We start from the raw sequence: 17,363 nt of genomic DNA, 5'->3' as shown, positions 1-17,363 counted from the left end.
AGCTTAACTGTGTTCTCTACTTTGAAACAAACAACAAAAAAGGAAACATAGAATGGCTAACTGAATGCATGTAATGTGCAAGGCTTCCATTCCTCATGGAATGTATTTCTTGCTGACATTTGCATGTTTTTAGTCATTTGTGTTGAGGCTGAATTTCAGAATGGGAGACTTCCAAGTAAAATTCCCTGGGAAAAAAAGCAAATGGAGCTGTAGAGTCCCAGGGGCTCTCACTGGGCAAAGTCTCAGGGGAATGGTTTCCCTCATCTGCAGGGAGCCCAGGAGAAAACCCCTAGAGAACAGGCCAGAGCCCTGGACGTACCTGAGCATATCTGGGTACACCTGAGCACACTTGGCAATTGAGCCTCTCAGAACAGCAATCAGCTGGCCCCAGCACTACCCAAGGAAAAGATGAGAAAAGAAAACTTCACACCCCTAGCTTTGTTCTCACAGCCTCACAAACATTGGGAACAAACTCTCAGCCACAAAACTGACTGGCATTTTGTCAGAAGCGTGTCAATACAGGTCAGGGAATCTAGGAAACCAGGACTCAACATTTCACAAGATTAATAATCTCAAGTCCTTAAAACCACTCCCTTTCCACTGACGGTTATGTGTGTTTGTCCAGACTGACAACCAAGCACCCCTGGAACACATGACTCCCAGAAGGCAGTGCAGGGATGGGGGGGCGGGGATAGACGGAGATCCTCTAGGTGAGGGCTAACACACATCATCCAACACCAGATCGCCACTCCTGGGGCTGTTTTGCTGCAGGCTTCAGAGCTGGTCTTGGTTAACATTTCAGAGTATGCATTTGCTAAATTACTTTTAAGTGTGCTGACATTAAGTCAAACATGGAGACACAGGCATGCTGGAACTTGCAGGATTGTTTACCCCACAGTAAAAGCCCTGTTCATTACTTTATCAGTGCCATGCAGCTTTGGGGGTCCTGGTTGGCACTTTCTTCTCTACATTCTAACTCTGGAATTGCTTTTACAAACTTTCATTTCTTGCCTCACAAGAAATGAAACAGAAGCTTTTGATACCACAGCAGTCAACTTCTTCTAAGTTTCTAGAATCATCTTAAAGCACTCAATAGAGCCAGGTCCAAAGACTGGTCTCCCAAATGCCCTACCTGAGAAATGGAGAGACAGAGGGCTTTACTAACCAGAACTTTCCTCCCTCATTGAAAGTGGCACACTTTGTCATAGCTACATAAAAATAAGGACCCTGTGGAAGGAGGGGCCCAAAAGACTCATGAATATTCATATTTGCTCCCTCCAGCCAGGCATTATCTGCACCAGTGATCAAAGTCAAACTCCTCTGGTGACCAAGTCTTCCCTCTTCTCAGCCACTCCCAAGCCCCATGTCCCCACCCACATCTTAAACATAAACCTGGTGAACTAAATTTATAGACAAATGGGTCCAGTTTAAAGAAAGAGAAATATGGTTATTTTGTTTCCTTATTCATATTCTTCCATGTCAAAGACAGGTAGAAAGTTCTCAGGCACTGAGAAACATATTTCTGGACAGAGAAAAATTAATGATCCCACCCTTGCTCTGGGTGGTTTTGCACCCAAAGCTCAACTCAATAACCCTGAAAAGCAGAATAGCAGCCACACACAGCAATAACAAAGAAAGGATAGCTGGGGCCAGGCACGGTGGCTCACACCTGTAAGTCCCACTTCCTCAGGAGGCAGAAGCCTGGAGGACTGAGATCCAAGACCAGCTCAGGTAAAAAGTTCACCAGAGTGGGCACGATGGCAGGTGACTGTCATCGCAGCTATGCGGGAAGCACAAATAGGATAGTGGTCTAGGCTGCTCTTGGGCATATAAAGTGAGATTCCATCTCAAAAGTAACCAATGCACAAAGGGCAAGTGGAGTGGCTCAAGCATTAGCACCTAGCAAGTATGAGGCCCTGAGTTCAACTCCCAGTAACACACAAAAAAAAAAAGCAAAGCTGGAAGACACAATGACATAAAAAACTCTGTGGAGAGAAAGTTTCCTGGCAATTTATTTTAACTGTAGATGCTTTACTTCCAGAACTGTAAATTATATCACGGTTTTATTGCCTAGCTCTATCAGCAACTATCCGTAGTGTGCCTCTAACATTCCTTAAAAAAAAGTAAAGCAAAAGATTAAAACCATCCTCTCCTAACCAACCATGAAGGGTGAGCTAAGACTTTCAAGTCAAAAACCCAAACTTTTTAAAATCAATCTCTAATGGGAACCTTGCCCTGAGCCAATCTGTCAAACTCAGGGAGTTACAAAGTTGCCAAATACTTTACATACATGCACCAGATTACATAAAAGTCACCAGGCAACTCATGTCTCTGATTGGAGTTGTAGTATAAAAGTACACGCAAATATCCTTCCAAAGTCTATTCTTATCCATTTATTCCAGCACCCTGGAGAAGTTGTCTTTCTCCAATATTCACAAAGAAAATAAACGCCATTTGTCGCTAGCTCTAGGTGGCAGTTTTCATCCCGTGTAGACACCTTGCGGTTAATGGTTGCTCCTGGAATACAAATCTTTGTTTGAACTCTAAAACCAAAGTGGCAGATCCACATGGAGGGATGACACTGAGAACCTCTGATGTAAACCACTGTGGTGGATGGTGGGCAACCCTATCAGTACGAACCCTCAACGGAGCACAAATGCCTAGAGTCCATAACCTTAAAGAAAAGGAAGTTTTTCACAACTATCTACTGAGGTACGTAAAAGAAAACCCACTGGTAACCGTTACTTCAGTGTGGTCAATGCAAATTCCTTTTTAATGCAGAAAATTTTTAAATTAAAAATATATATTCGGTTCCAAACACAAGAGGCTTACCTGACTCCTCTCTTTATCCACTTTCTTAAAACACTTATTCAATGACAAATTATGTCTCACTGAGTTTTTCCACCCAGTAGGGGCATTCGCAAAATACGGGAAATGTTCCAAGATCCAGTTGTAGATATCCTTCACTGGCAGGCGCTTGGTTGGAGAGTCCTCGATGGCCATAAATATGAGGCAGCTAAAGGAGTAGGGGGGTTTGCAGTTGGGGTTCTGCCTGGCATCGTACGGCATGTCAGAGTGGGCAGGGGATGGAGGGGTGTCATCATCCAGGTCCTGGACGGGGCTGACACTCCTGAGGACCGACTCCCCAAAGCTCTTCAGCAAGTTCTTGCTCTCGTGCAGCCAGTTCAGGTTGGTCAGCTCTTCGTCTTCCATGGTCCCCTCTTCTAATCTGATGTCAGGCAGAGAAAAGTCGAGGTCATCGTCTTCCTGAAGGGCCTTGGAGAATCCGCTGCCCCGGTAACACTGACTCAGTCCACTGGACACACTGATTCCTGAGCTTTCGGGCTTCTTACTGGCAGGCATGACTGGACCCATTTATGTGAAGGCTCCTAGGAAAGACAATGAAAAGAGATAATAAGCTGGTAAAACCCAAAACAGCAAGGCAGCTTGGGCCCTCCTAATTCTCCTTCCCCCAGCCTCCTCTGTGGATCCCAGATACATCACAACGCATCTCATGACTCCCACATGGGCCACACAAGTCCACAATCCCACCACACAGAGATACCTGTAGAAGAAAAATCAGACCACCGTTTATATAACACAGTGACCTGATGTCCCTTAAATAAAACAACACTGAAAACAGATACAATGCCTTTCGTGTACAATTATGTCAGTAAAATTACCAATTTCAGAACTGGCGGAGTAGCTCAAGTGGTAGAGCACCTGTCTAGCAAGTGTGAGGCCCTGAGTTCAAACCCCAGTACTGACAAAAAAAAAAAGAGCAATTTCACAATGACTGCTCCACAGATCTCTGCACTCTCTCTGTGACCAGGAAAAATCAATTTCATTATGCCTTAGACTCCCTATTATTTGTGAATACATAACACGTAAAGTTCTCAAAAGTTTCATGATAAAGACTACAAAATATAAGCAACGCACAATTCCTGTGGTTTTGTGTTAGCAGTTTTCAAAAAAAAAAGAATATGCCAGCTAGGAGCTGGTGGCTCACGCCTATAATCCTAGCTACTCAGAAGGCAGAGATGAGGAGGATCAAGGTTCAAAGCCAGCCCAGGCAAATACTTCATGAGCCCCTGTGTCAAAAATACCCAACACAAAAAGGGCTGGCCAAGTGGCTCAAGTGGTAGCACACTTGGCTAGCAGGTGTGAGGCCCTGAGTTCAAACCTCAGTACCATTTTAAAAAAAATGCCAGCCAGACTGGTGGCTCATACCTATAATCCCAGGCTGAGGCAAGAAGATCTTAAATTCAAGGCCAGTCTGGGCTACATAGGGAGAACCTGTCTTAAAAGTCAAAGAAAAGAAGAGAAAATGCCATCAATTAAAGGCCAATTATCTCCAATTACGTTTAGCAATTTCCAATTGAAGACTATCAGAAGGGGCTCAGAATAAAAACTGTGACCACAAGAGCCACTGATTTGGTTGCTATAGTTGGGTTTTTTCCCCCTGCCAAAGTCATAACCAAAAACTGCAACTTTAATTACATTTGGCAAGTCTAAAAAGGATGACAAGGAATTCTGTGGATCTGAACTTGAGGAAGAAGAACATTAAATTTTATTAGGACACTATATCCAGAATGAAAACTTCAGGCACTAGACAAATAAACGGAAATGAAAGATAAGACATTAACTAAAATTAGAATTGGTGAAAAGAAAGTCAGGAGAGTAACCGTAAGCTCCAAGCCAAGAGACCAACCCAACAAAAAGTGGTGCAGAATTCTACCCACCCCCCATAAGTCACCCCCATTTTTATCTAGGACCAAGAACAGAGAACAAAATATTTGATGAGAAAAGAAAATGAGGAGGGGGAAAATCCACAGACAGAACGACCCCTACAGATACAAACCACGTTCGACCCTCCAGCACTCAAGTAAGTGAACATGAAAAAAGTCTCATACTGTGTTTGTAGAGCTAAACCCCAATGTGCCTGGTTTAAGAAAAGTGTTTCTTTTTATTTTTTTCCCCTTGGAATAAGAAGATCAAGCAATCTACCTAGAAAAAAAAAAAAAAAAGAACATATCAAAGGCAAAGACATGATCATTGTAAGCCCCTCAATGTCCATCAATACCATGTCTAAAACTGCCCCTTCAGCGCAGAAAGCTCCAGAATGGAATTCTAGAAAGCATGAGGTGGGCACCAAACAACCAGCCAAGGGGCCAGTGAACAGCAGCACTTCCCCTCTCAGTAAGTTAGACAAACACCCTGCAGGACAGAGGTGGGAGAGGCAGCACAGTTCAAACCCAGCCAGGAGAGTTCAGGTGCCTCCCATTCATCCACTCTGGTTTTCTTTCTCTCAAATAAGGAAGCTACTCTGCTTAATACAGGGCACATACTAAAGAAAAAATACTCATTATCATTAGGTTTTGGGGAGGATGCCAGGGTCCAGCCTGATAACTGCTTTTAACTTCTGTATGAAGGAACGAACCAAAGCTAGGCTTGGCTCAAAGTTTCTTAGATTTCATCAGAAAATGTTCCTATTACCAGGACATCCACATAGAAGAGCACAAGAGAAAACTACTCAGCCACTGAAGTCAACTTTAGCTCCAAATGAAAGTTTTATGTCTCCTGAGCTTCCAAACAGGAAAATTATATCATGGCTGACAGTAAAGTAATTTAATTGCACTGTTGCTATGACAACATGCTGCTCTCTTTCTTTTTAATTTGCTTATTTGTCAGTAGCTTCCCAAAGGAACTAACATGCTATTCTCCATGTTTTCTTTTGTTTTAAACAAACACTACCAGCAATGTGGTTATATGAGAAAAATTACATTGTCAAGAAAAGAGGATCTGGGGGGGTTCCATACCCTCTTGTCATGTGTCCCCCCACACTTCCAACTGTTAATGGCATCCCTATAAATCCTGCATTTCAAAGAAACAGGATGGAGGGTTGCTGACCACTATAGTTTCATGTCTGAAAAAAAAAAGTGGGGGGGGAGCAGTTCCCAGAAACCACAGCTGAGCAGTTTTCCATTATTATACTCTAGCTACATAATTCGCCAAACCTTTTTTTCCTCTTATTTTAGAGGGGAAAAAAATTTGGATCATGTAAGCCAGCCTGCAGTTAAGCAAGCATTTTTTAAAATCTGATGCCAATAAGGTTGCTCTACCAGCTACGCAAATAGTTACTCACTGGTGACCTGCTTCCAACTTCACACACCTCTTTTTTTTTTTTTTAATGACTTTCTGTGTTTGTTTGTTTCCTTTTAAACGGATGGAATGCGCCAGGAAAGCTTAAATTCTTGCCTCGTATCAGAATGTCTCAAATAACTGACAAAGACGTTACGGCCCAGCTCTGAACAGATGTTCAATACGAACTATGAGAAGTTGAGAAATCTTCCCCAAGCGGAGCTGGGCAGTCTGGAGTTTGGGGGAAGCTGAGAACCTCCCCCCGCCCCCCGCTCTCCCCACCACCACCACTACTCCTTGCGCGCGCATGCACGCACGCGCTTCCACTCTGTCTACTGTACTTGTCAAAAACATTTCAAGGGGACCAGCGGGAGCGGCGATTGGCTGCATCCCGCGTCAATCAGTGGCGTTGCTAGGCAACGGGGAAACTGCTCTTCTCCGCGTATACAGGGCAATTGGGAGCTTGCATACCTTCACTGCCGGTCAGATGTCATAAACCTTTTACTGGCCGCACCGCGGCGAGCCTTAAAAACAAATCAATAAAAGCCCGCCGTCCCCCAACTCATCTGGAGCCCAAGAAGGGTTTCAAATAGACGGGGTGAGGAGGGGTCGGGCCTCGGGGGTCTCGGGAGACGTTCACTGCCGGTGCCAAGCTTGCACAGTTTGGGGGGGCAGATCTTTGTTAGGAGCCTGTTTCTCATCTTGGGGTCTCTACTTGATCGGCACCCCCTCCTAGACCCAGAACGTCGGGGATCCAGTGCTCTGCAGACAATACCAACTCTGTTCCTCTAGGGTGTCTTTTCGGAAACCGAGGCACCGGGAAATAGCTCGCACGTCGGGGCAGGAAACTCTTCGGCCCGGGGAACTTCCCCTCTCTAGGACTCCGGTCTCCCCGCCCAGCCAGGCCCCCCTGCCCGGTCCTCGTCCAGAACTGCAGAGTCCTTCGTTTTCCTCGGGCGGCGAGGTTGGCTCTGGGGCCGCCCCGGACCGGTTCCCCCGCCCGTGTCCCCCAAGCCCGCTCGGGCGCCGACAGAGCGGGGCGCAAACTCACCTGGCCGGAGCGGGGCGCGGGGGCGCGAGAACGCCGCTGCCCTTCAGGGAAGCCGACAAACTTTCGCGGGCGCCCAGCGGGCATCGCTTGGTGGCCCTGCTCAGGACGCGCGGGCGCGGCGCGGCAAGCCCGGGGCGGCGGGCGGCGGGGGGCGGCCGCGGGCGCGGGCGGCAGGGGCGCGGGGGTCGCGGCGCGACATGGGACCTGCGGCGTCCGCCGGGCGCGCCGCGCGTCCTCCCGCCGGCCCCGCCGCTCTCCCCGCCCCGTCCCGCCTCCCGCTCGCCTCCGCCGCGGCGCGTCGGGCCGGGGCGCGCCGAGCGGCTAGAAATTGTTTCCACTGCAAACAAAAAAAGGCGACACATGACCAGGCAGGAGGAGGGGAAGCGCGGGGAGGGAGGAGAGCGGAGGGGAGGGACGGAGCGGAGGGGGCGGGGGGAGCTGGAGAGAGGGAAAACGTGGGCCGGGCCGGCGGCGGCCTGGGACTCTGGCGCGGACCCGCCGGGGCGACCCTGGTTCGTGGCCCCGCGCCCTGGCGCTCCCCAGGCTCAGCCTGGACCTGGGCCGCGCGCCTCATCTCCTGCTACACGGCGGGACGGAGGTGGCCGGCGTGGGCCTGCGATTGGGGCAGGCGGGGCGGGCGGCGCGTGGCCTGTCCCCTCCCCTGGCTCTGGCCACTCGGGCGGGCTGGCGCTGCGCTGTTGGCAACGTGTCGCCGGAACGCTCTTACCCCATCCACATGCCTTACAAGGCTCGAAAGTAAAAATAAAAAGAATTATGATGCGAGCGAGGCTTCCGAGGGTGAAGAGAGGAGATTCCACTTACCCCCAACTGCTGAGAGGATGCAGCACCCCAGGGACCTTGTGAGCCCTCCTCCAGCGCCCAGCCCGGAGGAAAGGCACTCCAAGCCTCCAGCCCAGGTGGCTGAACAGCGCGATGGTGGCCATTACAGAGCAAGAGGGGCCCCTAAAGGCCATGCCGGTGGGGCCTTTCCAGTGGGTTGTACCCCACTCCCCAGCTGGCGTCTAAGCCAGAAGCACAAACAAGTCTCTCCTTCACATTTGAGCTCCCATGAACTGGACTGACAATTTGCAAGCCACCCAGGGAATGGGGCAGCCACTTTTTCAAGTCTCCAGGTACCTCCGGAGAATGGCCACTCACTGCTAAATGCCACACCAAGCAGCTGCATTTGGAGAGGATGGAAGCAGAGAGCCCAACAGGACACCCTGGTGGTGACATAAATAAAAATATGATTGCACACCACTCCCAAGTAGCTCCATCAGTGAGCTCATTTACAGAAGACATTCTTCCCATAACCCCCACCTGTCGGAGCCCACCTCAACCAGTTGACAGTCATTGTGAGCTATCTGAAAACTGCAGAAAAACAGGAAAAGGCCAGGTTGAAACCCTTTTAGCATTCAGTACCCTTCAACCTAGCCAGAATGGGGTGGGAAGGAGGGAGGGGAATACCATGGGGCTTCTGAAAAGTTTTTCTGATTCAAAAAATAAGAAACCCCAGTCAATGTGAAAGTCGTCTCCCTTAACAAGCCTCAAGATGGAGGGTGGCGAATCTTAAGCAAGACATCTGTGCCTTTCAGACTCACCAAGATCAGGGGACCACTCAGAGAACAGCTCAGAATAGCCTAAGGTCATCCAGCCCCTCTTTTATTGCTGGGCAAGTGATGTGACCCACCCAAAGTCATTAAGCAAAAGGTTCCAGGTGTCAGAGACAAATTAGAGCATCTCTGAAGTCCCATGCCAGAAGTTCTAAGGTTCAGTGCTGGTAACCAAAGTTAGAACAAGACAAGCTCAGTGCCCTGTGGCTCTGTGCAGGTCCTGCTCCTCCATCCACATGTCACTTGAGAGTGCTTAATTTCCGCTGAGGACTCACCTTAGGAACATCTGTCCAAGCCCCTTGCTGGCCAGAATTTATCCCTTCCATCCCCAGCTCCTAGCCCTTCCAACCCCCAACCACCCTCATACCACACAGCTAGTAGACTTAGAATGTAATTTTCACCCCAATCCTTCCTGAGATCAAAAGGCCAGCATATGACCCAAGGTGACTAGGCATGGAATATGTCATTCCTAAAACTCTGCAAGCTCAGCCTCCTAAGTGTCTGAACCAGTCCATCCCAGGTGAACAAAACCTGACAAACATAGCACACTTGGGCCCTAAGAAGCCAGAAGCAGAGGGTGGAGCCCCGGTGAGGTAAGCTCCCTTTAATGAGCTTGCCTTTCTTCCTTCTGTGGGTTTTTGGTTTCTTGCATTTACAAATATTTCTTAATTTCCCTCTCCTGTTACAAGTGTGGTAAGAGATGGAAAAAGGCATCATCCTGAAGAGAAAGTGGTTGGCCAGTCCTACCTAACGTGCCAGGTACACATGTCTGCTTGTCTGTTTGTCTATATGAAATGGATCTAGCCAGACCTTTGCTGCAAGCCAAAAGGGGCTTAGTGTAGCTACGTAATTCCATACAACTCTGGGTCTGCTACATGGTCTCTGTCATAAGAGTGAAGGGGTCAAATGCTTTAGGAACAGACCCATTCTCAACTCTCCGCTTGAACTTTCAAAAAGTTCCTTGTGTTCTAGGCTGAACAATTTAAACCATTGCGATGTTTTGTTTTGTTTTGTTTTGTTTTGTTGGGACTGGAGTTTGAACTCAGGGTTTCATCCTTACAAAGCAGGCACTCTACTATTTGAGTCATACCTCCAGTATTTTGTTCTGGTTATTTTGGAGATGGGGTCATGCAAACTATTTCCTTGGACTGGCCTCAAACTGAAATCCTCCTGATCTCAGCCTCCCAAGTAGCTAGGATTACAGGTGTGAGTCACTGACACCTGGCTAAACCATTGTTTTACAAACACATTTGACAGCAGAATCTAGGTGTACCCTGGAACTCACTTTGGAAAACACTTATTTCCTGACGGGAGACTTGATGGGATCCTTCTGCAGCTCCATCTGGGCATGGGCTGGAGAACCAAAAGACCTGAATTCTAGCCCAATACACCCCAATCTGTTTGGGGACTTTGGTTACTCCTCCATGACTTTTCATGGGACAGTGAATTGTGCAGCTGGTAGTCCCACACCAGCTGAGTGGGTAATCAGTGAGAGGTCCCTCCAGCAGGGAACACCTAATAGACCTTTGAAAATGAGGAAGACTGAGGCAGGTCTGGAAAGATGGGCTTCTGGTCAAGGATTCTTCCAACAGACTTTCTACTTGGAACTGGAGAATTTCACCAGGCAAATTTTCTCTCCCTCTCTCCCTTCCCCTCTGACATAATCCACTTTTCCTATTTCCCTCCACATGGCTGTTCCACTCTCCACCCTGCAACAGCTTGGTGTCCTCTGCTTGCTTACACACACATATCTGCCAGTGCCAAGACTTGAGGCCGTTTGACTTTTAGTAGCCAACACTTGTAGACTGCTTCAAGTCTTCTACATAGTTCAAATTCTCAGGGAAATAATAATGTGAGTAGCCCAACGTGAGTCATGTGACCCTTCCTCTCCCCTGCCTCCTAACAGTTGAGACAAGGGATGTGGAATATCTGCTACAAACCTTGGAGAAGGGAGGGGAGATGACTAGAAGGAGGATATCTACTATAGTTTGACCTGTGGAAGTGGGGAAGGGCTAGTCTAGATCTGAGCTTGTCAACTGGAAACGTCCATCAGAACTACCAGGGAGTTCAGATCTCCTAGGCTGGAGCCAGGTACTACACATTGAGAAAGTACGATGGGATGATTCTGCTTACAAACTGCAGGTAGGAGAAATGCAGGGCACCAACAGAGTGTCAAGTGTGACTTGGCCATGCTAGAAAATGCCCTTGTTCATTGAACAAATATTTACTGAGTGCCTACCAAGTACTTGGCATTGTGTGAGCTGCCAGAGATACCTAGTCTTTGTCCCTACAAGCATACATATTAATGGATTAGAGCAGAGCATCAAACCACAAAACTCTTGGAATACCAGCAGCACAAGCATTCCTATTCCTAAATTCACAGCACAAGGGAGGTCACTGGATGTTTTTGAGTCCAGAAGTTGCACTATTAACAGATAGGATTCAAAAGATGAAGGGAATGGTAGACTCAAGATGAATTTGGGGAGAAGAAAGGAGAAAACAGAAAAGCAAAAGCTAGCAGAACAACTCAGAAATCATTGTGATCCACACAAAAGGCAATAAAGAGACTAAGGGTGTAGCTCAGTGGTGGAGCATGTGCTCAGAATGCTCAAATCCCTGGATTTCATCCCTGGCAACAGAGACAAAGGGAATGAAGACTTTTTAAAATGTGTTTTTAAAAATTGGGGAGAAAAAGCCAAAAAATGGTTCTCTGTGAGAGTTACAGTTGTGAGTAATTTGGGGGCTGAGGAGGCTGCTTTGATACTTCTCTCTCTCTCTCTCTGTATGTATATATGTGGGTTTTTGGTTTTATTTTTTGTTTTGGGTTTTGGTTTTGTTTTGTTTTGTTTTGTGGACTAGGGTTTGAACTCAAGCCTTCACATTAACAAAGCAAGCATTCTACTACTTAAGCCATGCCTCTACTTCATTTTGCCCTGGTTATTTTGGAGGTAAGATCTGGAGCTATTTCCCTGGGCTGAACTTGAACCTCTATCCTACCGATCTCAGCCTCCCATGTAGTAGGATTATAGGCATGAGCCACCGGCACCCAGCTTATTTTCTATATTTTCTGCAATAAACACCCATTACATTTCTAACGTTCTGATGACGGGGAGGAGGCTTTCTATAAAAGTGGTGCTTTTCTCACATTTGATTGTGCATCAGAATTACCCCTAGAGGACTTTTTAAATGCAGCTAACTGGCCCCAAACCCCAGAATCTCTGGTTCTGGAGGTCTAGGCTAAATCCTGAGAATTTGCAAATCTAAAAATCCCTCAAGTGATACTGTTATTCACTTGGGAACTACTGAATTAGAGAAGAATCAGTGAGACTGGAAAAGGCATGAATGCATGAGAGTCTTCAAAGGAAGAACCTAGAGGATTTATCAAATGATTGAAGATGAGAAGAGAGGGAGATTATAAAGATAACTCCTTAACTGTGGGTTGGCTGGCCAAAAGAATCCTTGAGATGATGCAGGAGAGTGCTGTCTGTAATGATTCAAAAGCTCCTCTGTCCTTGCTTCCTTCCTTTCTGTGGGGAAGACAGAGACCCTTAGCTGAAGACCTGGAACCTCCCAGCTCAGTGGTTGTCATTGGATTTTCTGGTTATCCTTTCTGGGGTTTTTCTTTTGTGCATTGTTGGTGTTTTCTAGACAGATTCTGAAGGGTTGGGTGTGGGAAAGGCTTCTTCGAATTTCTCCAGCAGGGGTAGGCCAGGAGGGAAGGAGGGGGTTGGGGTAAGAAAAAGTATAACTGACTAGGTAGAGTGAATTCATCAGTTCAAGTACCCAACCAAACCTGCCTGCCAAGTCACCTGCTGGAGGTAAAATGCAAATATCAAACCTGTTAGGTCCTCTTTGAGCATAAACACAAGCTTGATATGATCTAGACCCCAGATTTTGTCAATTTCATTCCCTCAACAAGTATTTATTAAGCATCTAGCAACTAACTCTATGCCTGGTGCTGAGTGGAGGGGACTTAAAAGGAGCCAGGAAAAATAAAACGTGTAGCACCAGCCATCAAGGATAGGAGTGAACTTGGCAAGCATTTATGAAGCAACCACAGCAAGCCTAATAACAAGACCAGAGGTGGTGTTGCGTAGTAGTTAAGACACACACTCGGACTGCTACTTCCTACTTAGTTAACCTTAGTCAAGGTGCTTAACTTGATTCTTTCTACCTAGTTTCTTATCTTTTAAAAAAATGGGGAGGGAAGCATACAATACCCACTTGTATTGGTCAGCTTTTCATCACCATAATGGAATGCCTAGGATGATGAACTTATAAAAAGGAAAGGATTACTAGGGGCTTACAGTTTTGGAGGTTCCAGTCCATGGTTCTGAAGGGCAGTAATGCTTTGGGACCATGGTGAGGCAGCTTGTCATGGCAGGAGCATGTGGTAGTACCCCGTGGCCAGGAAGCAAAAGAGAAAGTGAAAGGACTTGGGGTCCTACAACTCCTTTTGGGGCACGCCCCCAATTAATCTAAAGACATCCTCCCACTGGGCCCCACCTCTTAAAGATTCTGTGTTCTCACAGACCACCCTGGGGACCAAGCCTTCAAGGGATATTCAACATCCAAAGAGTTGTGACGGTGATTTATAAGAAACATATAATGAGGCCCTGCCACTTAGTGCACAATTTTAGTTAAGTAAATAAATCAAGAGGAGAATACTGACATATTTGCCTAACAGTTTAGAATTTGTAAACTGTAGATTCAGAAGTCATAAATAAAAGTAAAAGACAAACAAAAAATGAGTAAATATTTGTTACATATGAAAATGGGTTAATACACATACCCACACCACCATGTGACTCTATCTCTACATCTACAGAGCGACAGATCTTTGAAGGGTTTTTTTTTTCTCTTTTTTTTCATTTTTTTGAGACAGTTTCTCACTATATAGCCTGGGCTGGCCTGGAACTTGGGATCCTCCTGCCTCTACTTCCTGAGTGCTGGGATTATGGAGGTTTGCAACCACACCTGGCTCAATATTTTAAATTTGCAACTCCTACAATTCTGTAGGGGAAAAAAAATCAATCGCCTGAATAAGAGGGGCAAATTCACAAAAAGAAACAAATACAGGAATATTCCACAAAAAGATGCTCAATCTCGGGAAAGACAAAGAAATGCTAATTAAAGCAACTGTGGTATCTCACTTCATCTATCAGACTGCCCCAGACTTAAAAGGGAAAATGATGCCAACATAGGTACAAGTATCTGTGGGAAGGTGGCTTAATACAACTATACAAGAAGGCAATCTGACAAAACAAATTAAAGTTTATTTATTGAGCCTTGCCATTGATCCTAACTTGCCAACTTCTAGGAATTTATCCTGGAGCAGAACCCTAACACAACACTGAACTCCTCCACCACACTGCCTGCCCACAAAGAAGTAAGACACTGGAAAGCAGGATTCATGTTTGTGTTACTCAGTGTACACCTAGCACTTGTGCCAGGGCCCAACAGGCACAGCTGTATGGAATGCATGAACTGAAGGCCACAGTGTTTAGAAGGGTGCTTGCTGGGACGTAGTTTAAAACAATGAAAACTTGGAAACTGCCAAAATAAGAGGCTAGACTAGTTACATTACACTATATGGGCCACAGTGGCCCTGAGTTCCCTTTCTCCCTTGTATTTGTATTTTCCAAAAGCTTTAAGCAACACTTGGTTTTCTGAATCATTTTCACATTCTCATACACTCTACATGTGAAACAGCTTGCAAAAAGTTCACAATGTAAAAGTTGGAGGGGGGAATAAATATGTTCACAAAGCTTTTCACAAAACTAAAGCATTTTGTGATTTTTTTTTTTTTTTCCAATTAGGAGGGAAAAATGATCCCCTTCTGAAAAGCTGGTGCTCGGAGCAAAGAGAATTGCTACATATTACAAACATTTTACACTGCAACATGAAGTCTATTGGTTGGCTGCAGGAGAGCTGAAGGTTCTAAGTCATGACTACTGAGCTTTCTTATGAAGCTTTTTGTTTTGTTTTGTTTTGGTGGAGATGCCGGGGAAGAACCCAGGGCACGAACCCGGGGCCTCATACAGGCAATTATGAAGCTTTAAGATTCAAGAGTTTCAGTTAAGAGTTTGTGGGCAAGGGGAACATTTCCTGTATTTCCAGTTTGATCTTCTGTAACAGTTTTTGCTTAGAAGAGATCAAATGTATTGCATCTTTTTTTTTTTTTCAAATCTTATGGAAAATCTGTGCCCAGCTGAGGCACCCCAAATGAGCAGAACAACTTCTGCTTCTCCTGCCCTCCCCAGACACTTCTTTGAGGCAGGAGCCTGCTCTGGAGGAGGCTGTCACTCCCAGTTTTTGGATTCCATTTATCTACAGATAATTCTCATCACTTATGAATCATTGCTCCTACAGGAAACACAGGGTTAGGTTCCTGCAAGTCTCTGCTCACAATATTTTTATCTACTGGTCAATACATAGCCTTATTTTGTGTTCCCACTGAAATAAAACCCTGTTAAGTAAATATTGTGGATTCATTAACACCGAACTCAAGAATAAGGGTTCTATGACTCATATCTAAAAGAAGTTTACCTAACACATGTATTTCTGCATAAGTCACATCACAACCATCTTGCACTCAGGAACACTAGACAGCACTTCACTCACACTGGGTGCCATTTTAAATAGCAAGATCACCAACAAAAGCACAAAAAATGCAAAAACTGTGGTACTAAATAGACCACAAAAGGACACTTGTTTACGGTATGAGAGATGAAGTAAGAAGGCAGAGTGTCACCTCCTTCAACCTCAGCTGGGAACATACGAACTGGGCAACTCATATGTCTGTGTGTGACAGCCCACATATCTTGACTATCAATTCTGGGATTACAGATAAATTTTGACAAGTGGGCAAATTCATAGGTATAGAATACCAATACTAAAGATTGACTGTTTAACAAATACAATCAGTACCAAACAGTCTCTATGACTGTGACAGTTTAAATGTGAAATGTCCCTGTGTGTGGAAGGCTTGGTCCCTAGCTGGTGGGGCCATTTTGGGAGGTGGTGGAAACTTTATGAGGTGGGCCTGGTTGGAGAAAACAGGTCACTGCAGATGTACCTTTGAAGGGTATCTTGTCCCCTGTCCCTTCCTTCCCTTTTCTCTCTCTCCCTCTCTCTTTTCCCCACCACCCAACCCCACTTCCTGGACACCATGAGTTGAGCAGCTCTGCTCTGCCATGCCCTCCTGCTACCATGATCTTCTGCCTCAACACAGGCCCACAGCAATTGAGCCAGCCAACCATGAGCTGAGATCTCTGAACCTAAGAACCAAAATAAACCTTTCCTCCTTTTAAGTGGTTTCTCTTAGTATTTGTCACAGTGATGAAAGTTTGACTAACACAAAGACTTTGCAAATATCATTTTGAGAAATACTATTATTATCTCATTCTATAAATGAACAACTCAAGGCTCAGAGGTTTGGTCACCTGCCCAAAATCACATGGCTAATAAGTGATAGGTGTAGAGTCCCATACAATCCTCTAGAGTTTGGAGACATGTTCCAGGTGGAAACCAAGGGATGCTTCAGATCAATTTAGAGCATTTGACTTATTGTTAGAGACCCTCTTGGGGGGCAAAGGGCAGGAAGGACAGAAGCAGTGGGGCTCAAGGGAGGAGAAATTATGACTAGGACATAAAGCAGGAAGAAGAAAAAGAGATTTTTAAATGGAATGAAAAAGAACTACTTGCAAAAAAACAAACAAACAAAAAAAAACAAAGGTCAGTTTCTATGTCATAATCAATACAGTATGGTATACCTTTGTTATAAAAAAAAATAAGTCATGGGCTGGCAGAGTGGCTCAAGTGGTAGAGCACCTGCCTAGCAAGTGTGAAGCCGAGTTCAGACCTGGTACAGCCCAAAATAGTAATAATAAAAAATAAATCAACTGGATATTAACTGCAAGTGCCCTGGGAGGCAAGGACCCTTCTGCTCATTCCATGAGGCACAGTGGTAATCAAACATATTGATCACTTCGCTCAAAAAGAATAACCTCCAGTGTATCCCTCTCTCAAGCCACTATCTGCAAACTCTACGGATGAGATGAGTCAAAGACAAGAAGCCCCATCAGTACTTTCATCCTGCGGAGTTTGTAGGAGCCTCTGCCGGCCTCCCTCTCCAGTGCGCCTGCCAAGTACCTGGGTCTGTGAGTTTTAGCTAAGTCTGCCCAAGTCTCACTTATGCCAAGAAGTGACCTCTCTCATCTGACTTTTTCAGAGGTACATGAAAGAAAAAATAGTTCTCTCCATGATGCTCCTTTTAAAAGAAAGCAAAAAGCTCCAAATTAGATGAACTTCTGAAAAACAGTACATAGATTAAAATACGTATTTCCTTGATGTATAAAGTTTCTTTTTGGAGACCAACAACTTCATACACTTACTGCAATAGCCGTACCTGATGTCTCCGTTGGATGGACACTTTCTATTTTGAAACCCCCACTGTTTCTCAAAATAGGATCTCTTGTGCTTTGATTTTATGTTATTTTATTTCTTTGGTGCAAGGGATAGCATCCAGGGTAGGTAAGTGCGGAACCACTGAGCCA

General features: G+C 45.7%; 1 protein-coding gene across 14 annotated transcripts in view; it reads right to left on the bottom strand.

Moving 5' to 3' along the window:
• The window catches only part of Foxn3 (forkhead box N3), a 373,081-nt gene that overhangs the window by 206,311 nt on the left and 149,407 nt on the right, over positions 1-17,363 (bottom strand). For 10 of the 14 annotated variants that reach the window (XM_074067353.1, XM_020158930.2, XM_074067352.1 and 7 more), the window contains one exon: positions 2,833-3,389. In XM_074067353.1, coding sequence (XP_073923454.1) covers positions 2,833-3,375 — 543 coding nt within the window. In that variant the 5' untranslated portion in view covers positions 3,376-3,389. Of the gene's footprint in view, positions 1-2,832; positions 3,390-7,192; positions 7,340-8,014; positions 8,356-17,363 lie in introns of those variants that run through there. The other 4 variants (XM_020158934.2, XM_074067355.1, XM_020158940.2 and 1 more) reach the window with 2 other exon arrangements.

The sequence above is a fragment of the Castor canadensis genome, chromosome 3 (genome assembly GCF_047511655.1).
Source record: "Castor canadensis chromosome 3, mCasCan1.hap1v2, whole genome shotgun sequence".
Taxonomy (NCBI): domain Eukaryota; kingdom Metazoa; phylum Chordata; class Mammalia; order Rodentia; family Castoridae; genus Castor; species Castor canadensis.
This window is presented reverse-complemented; position numbering and strand designations above follow the sequence as displayed.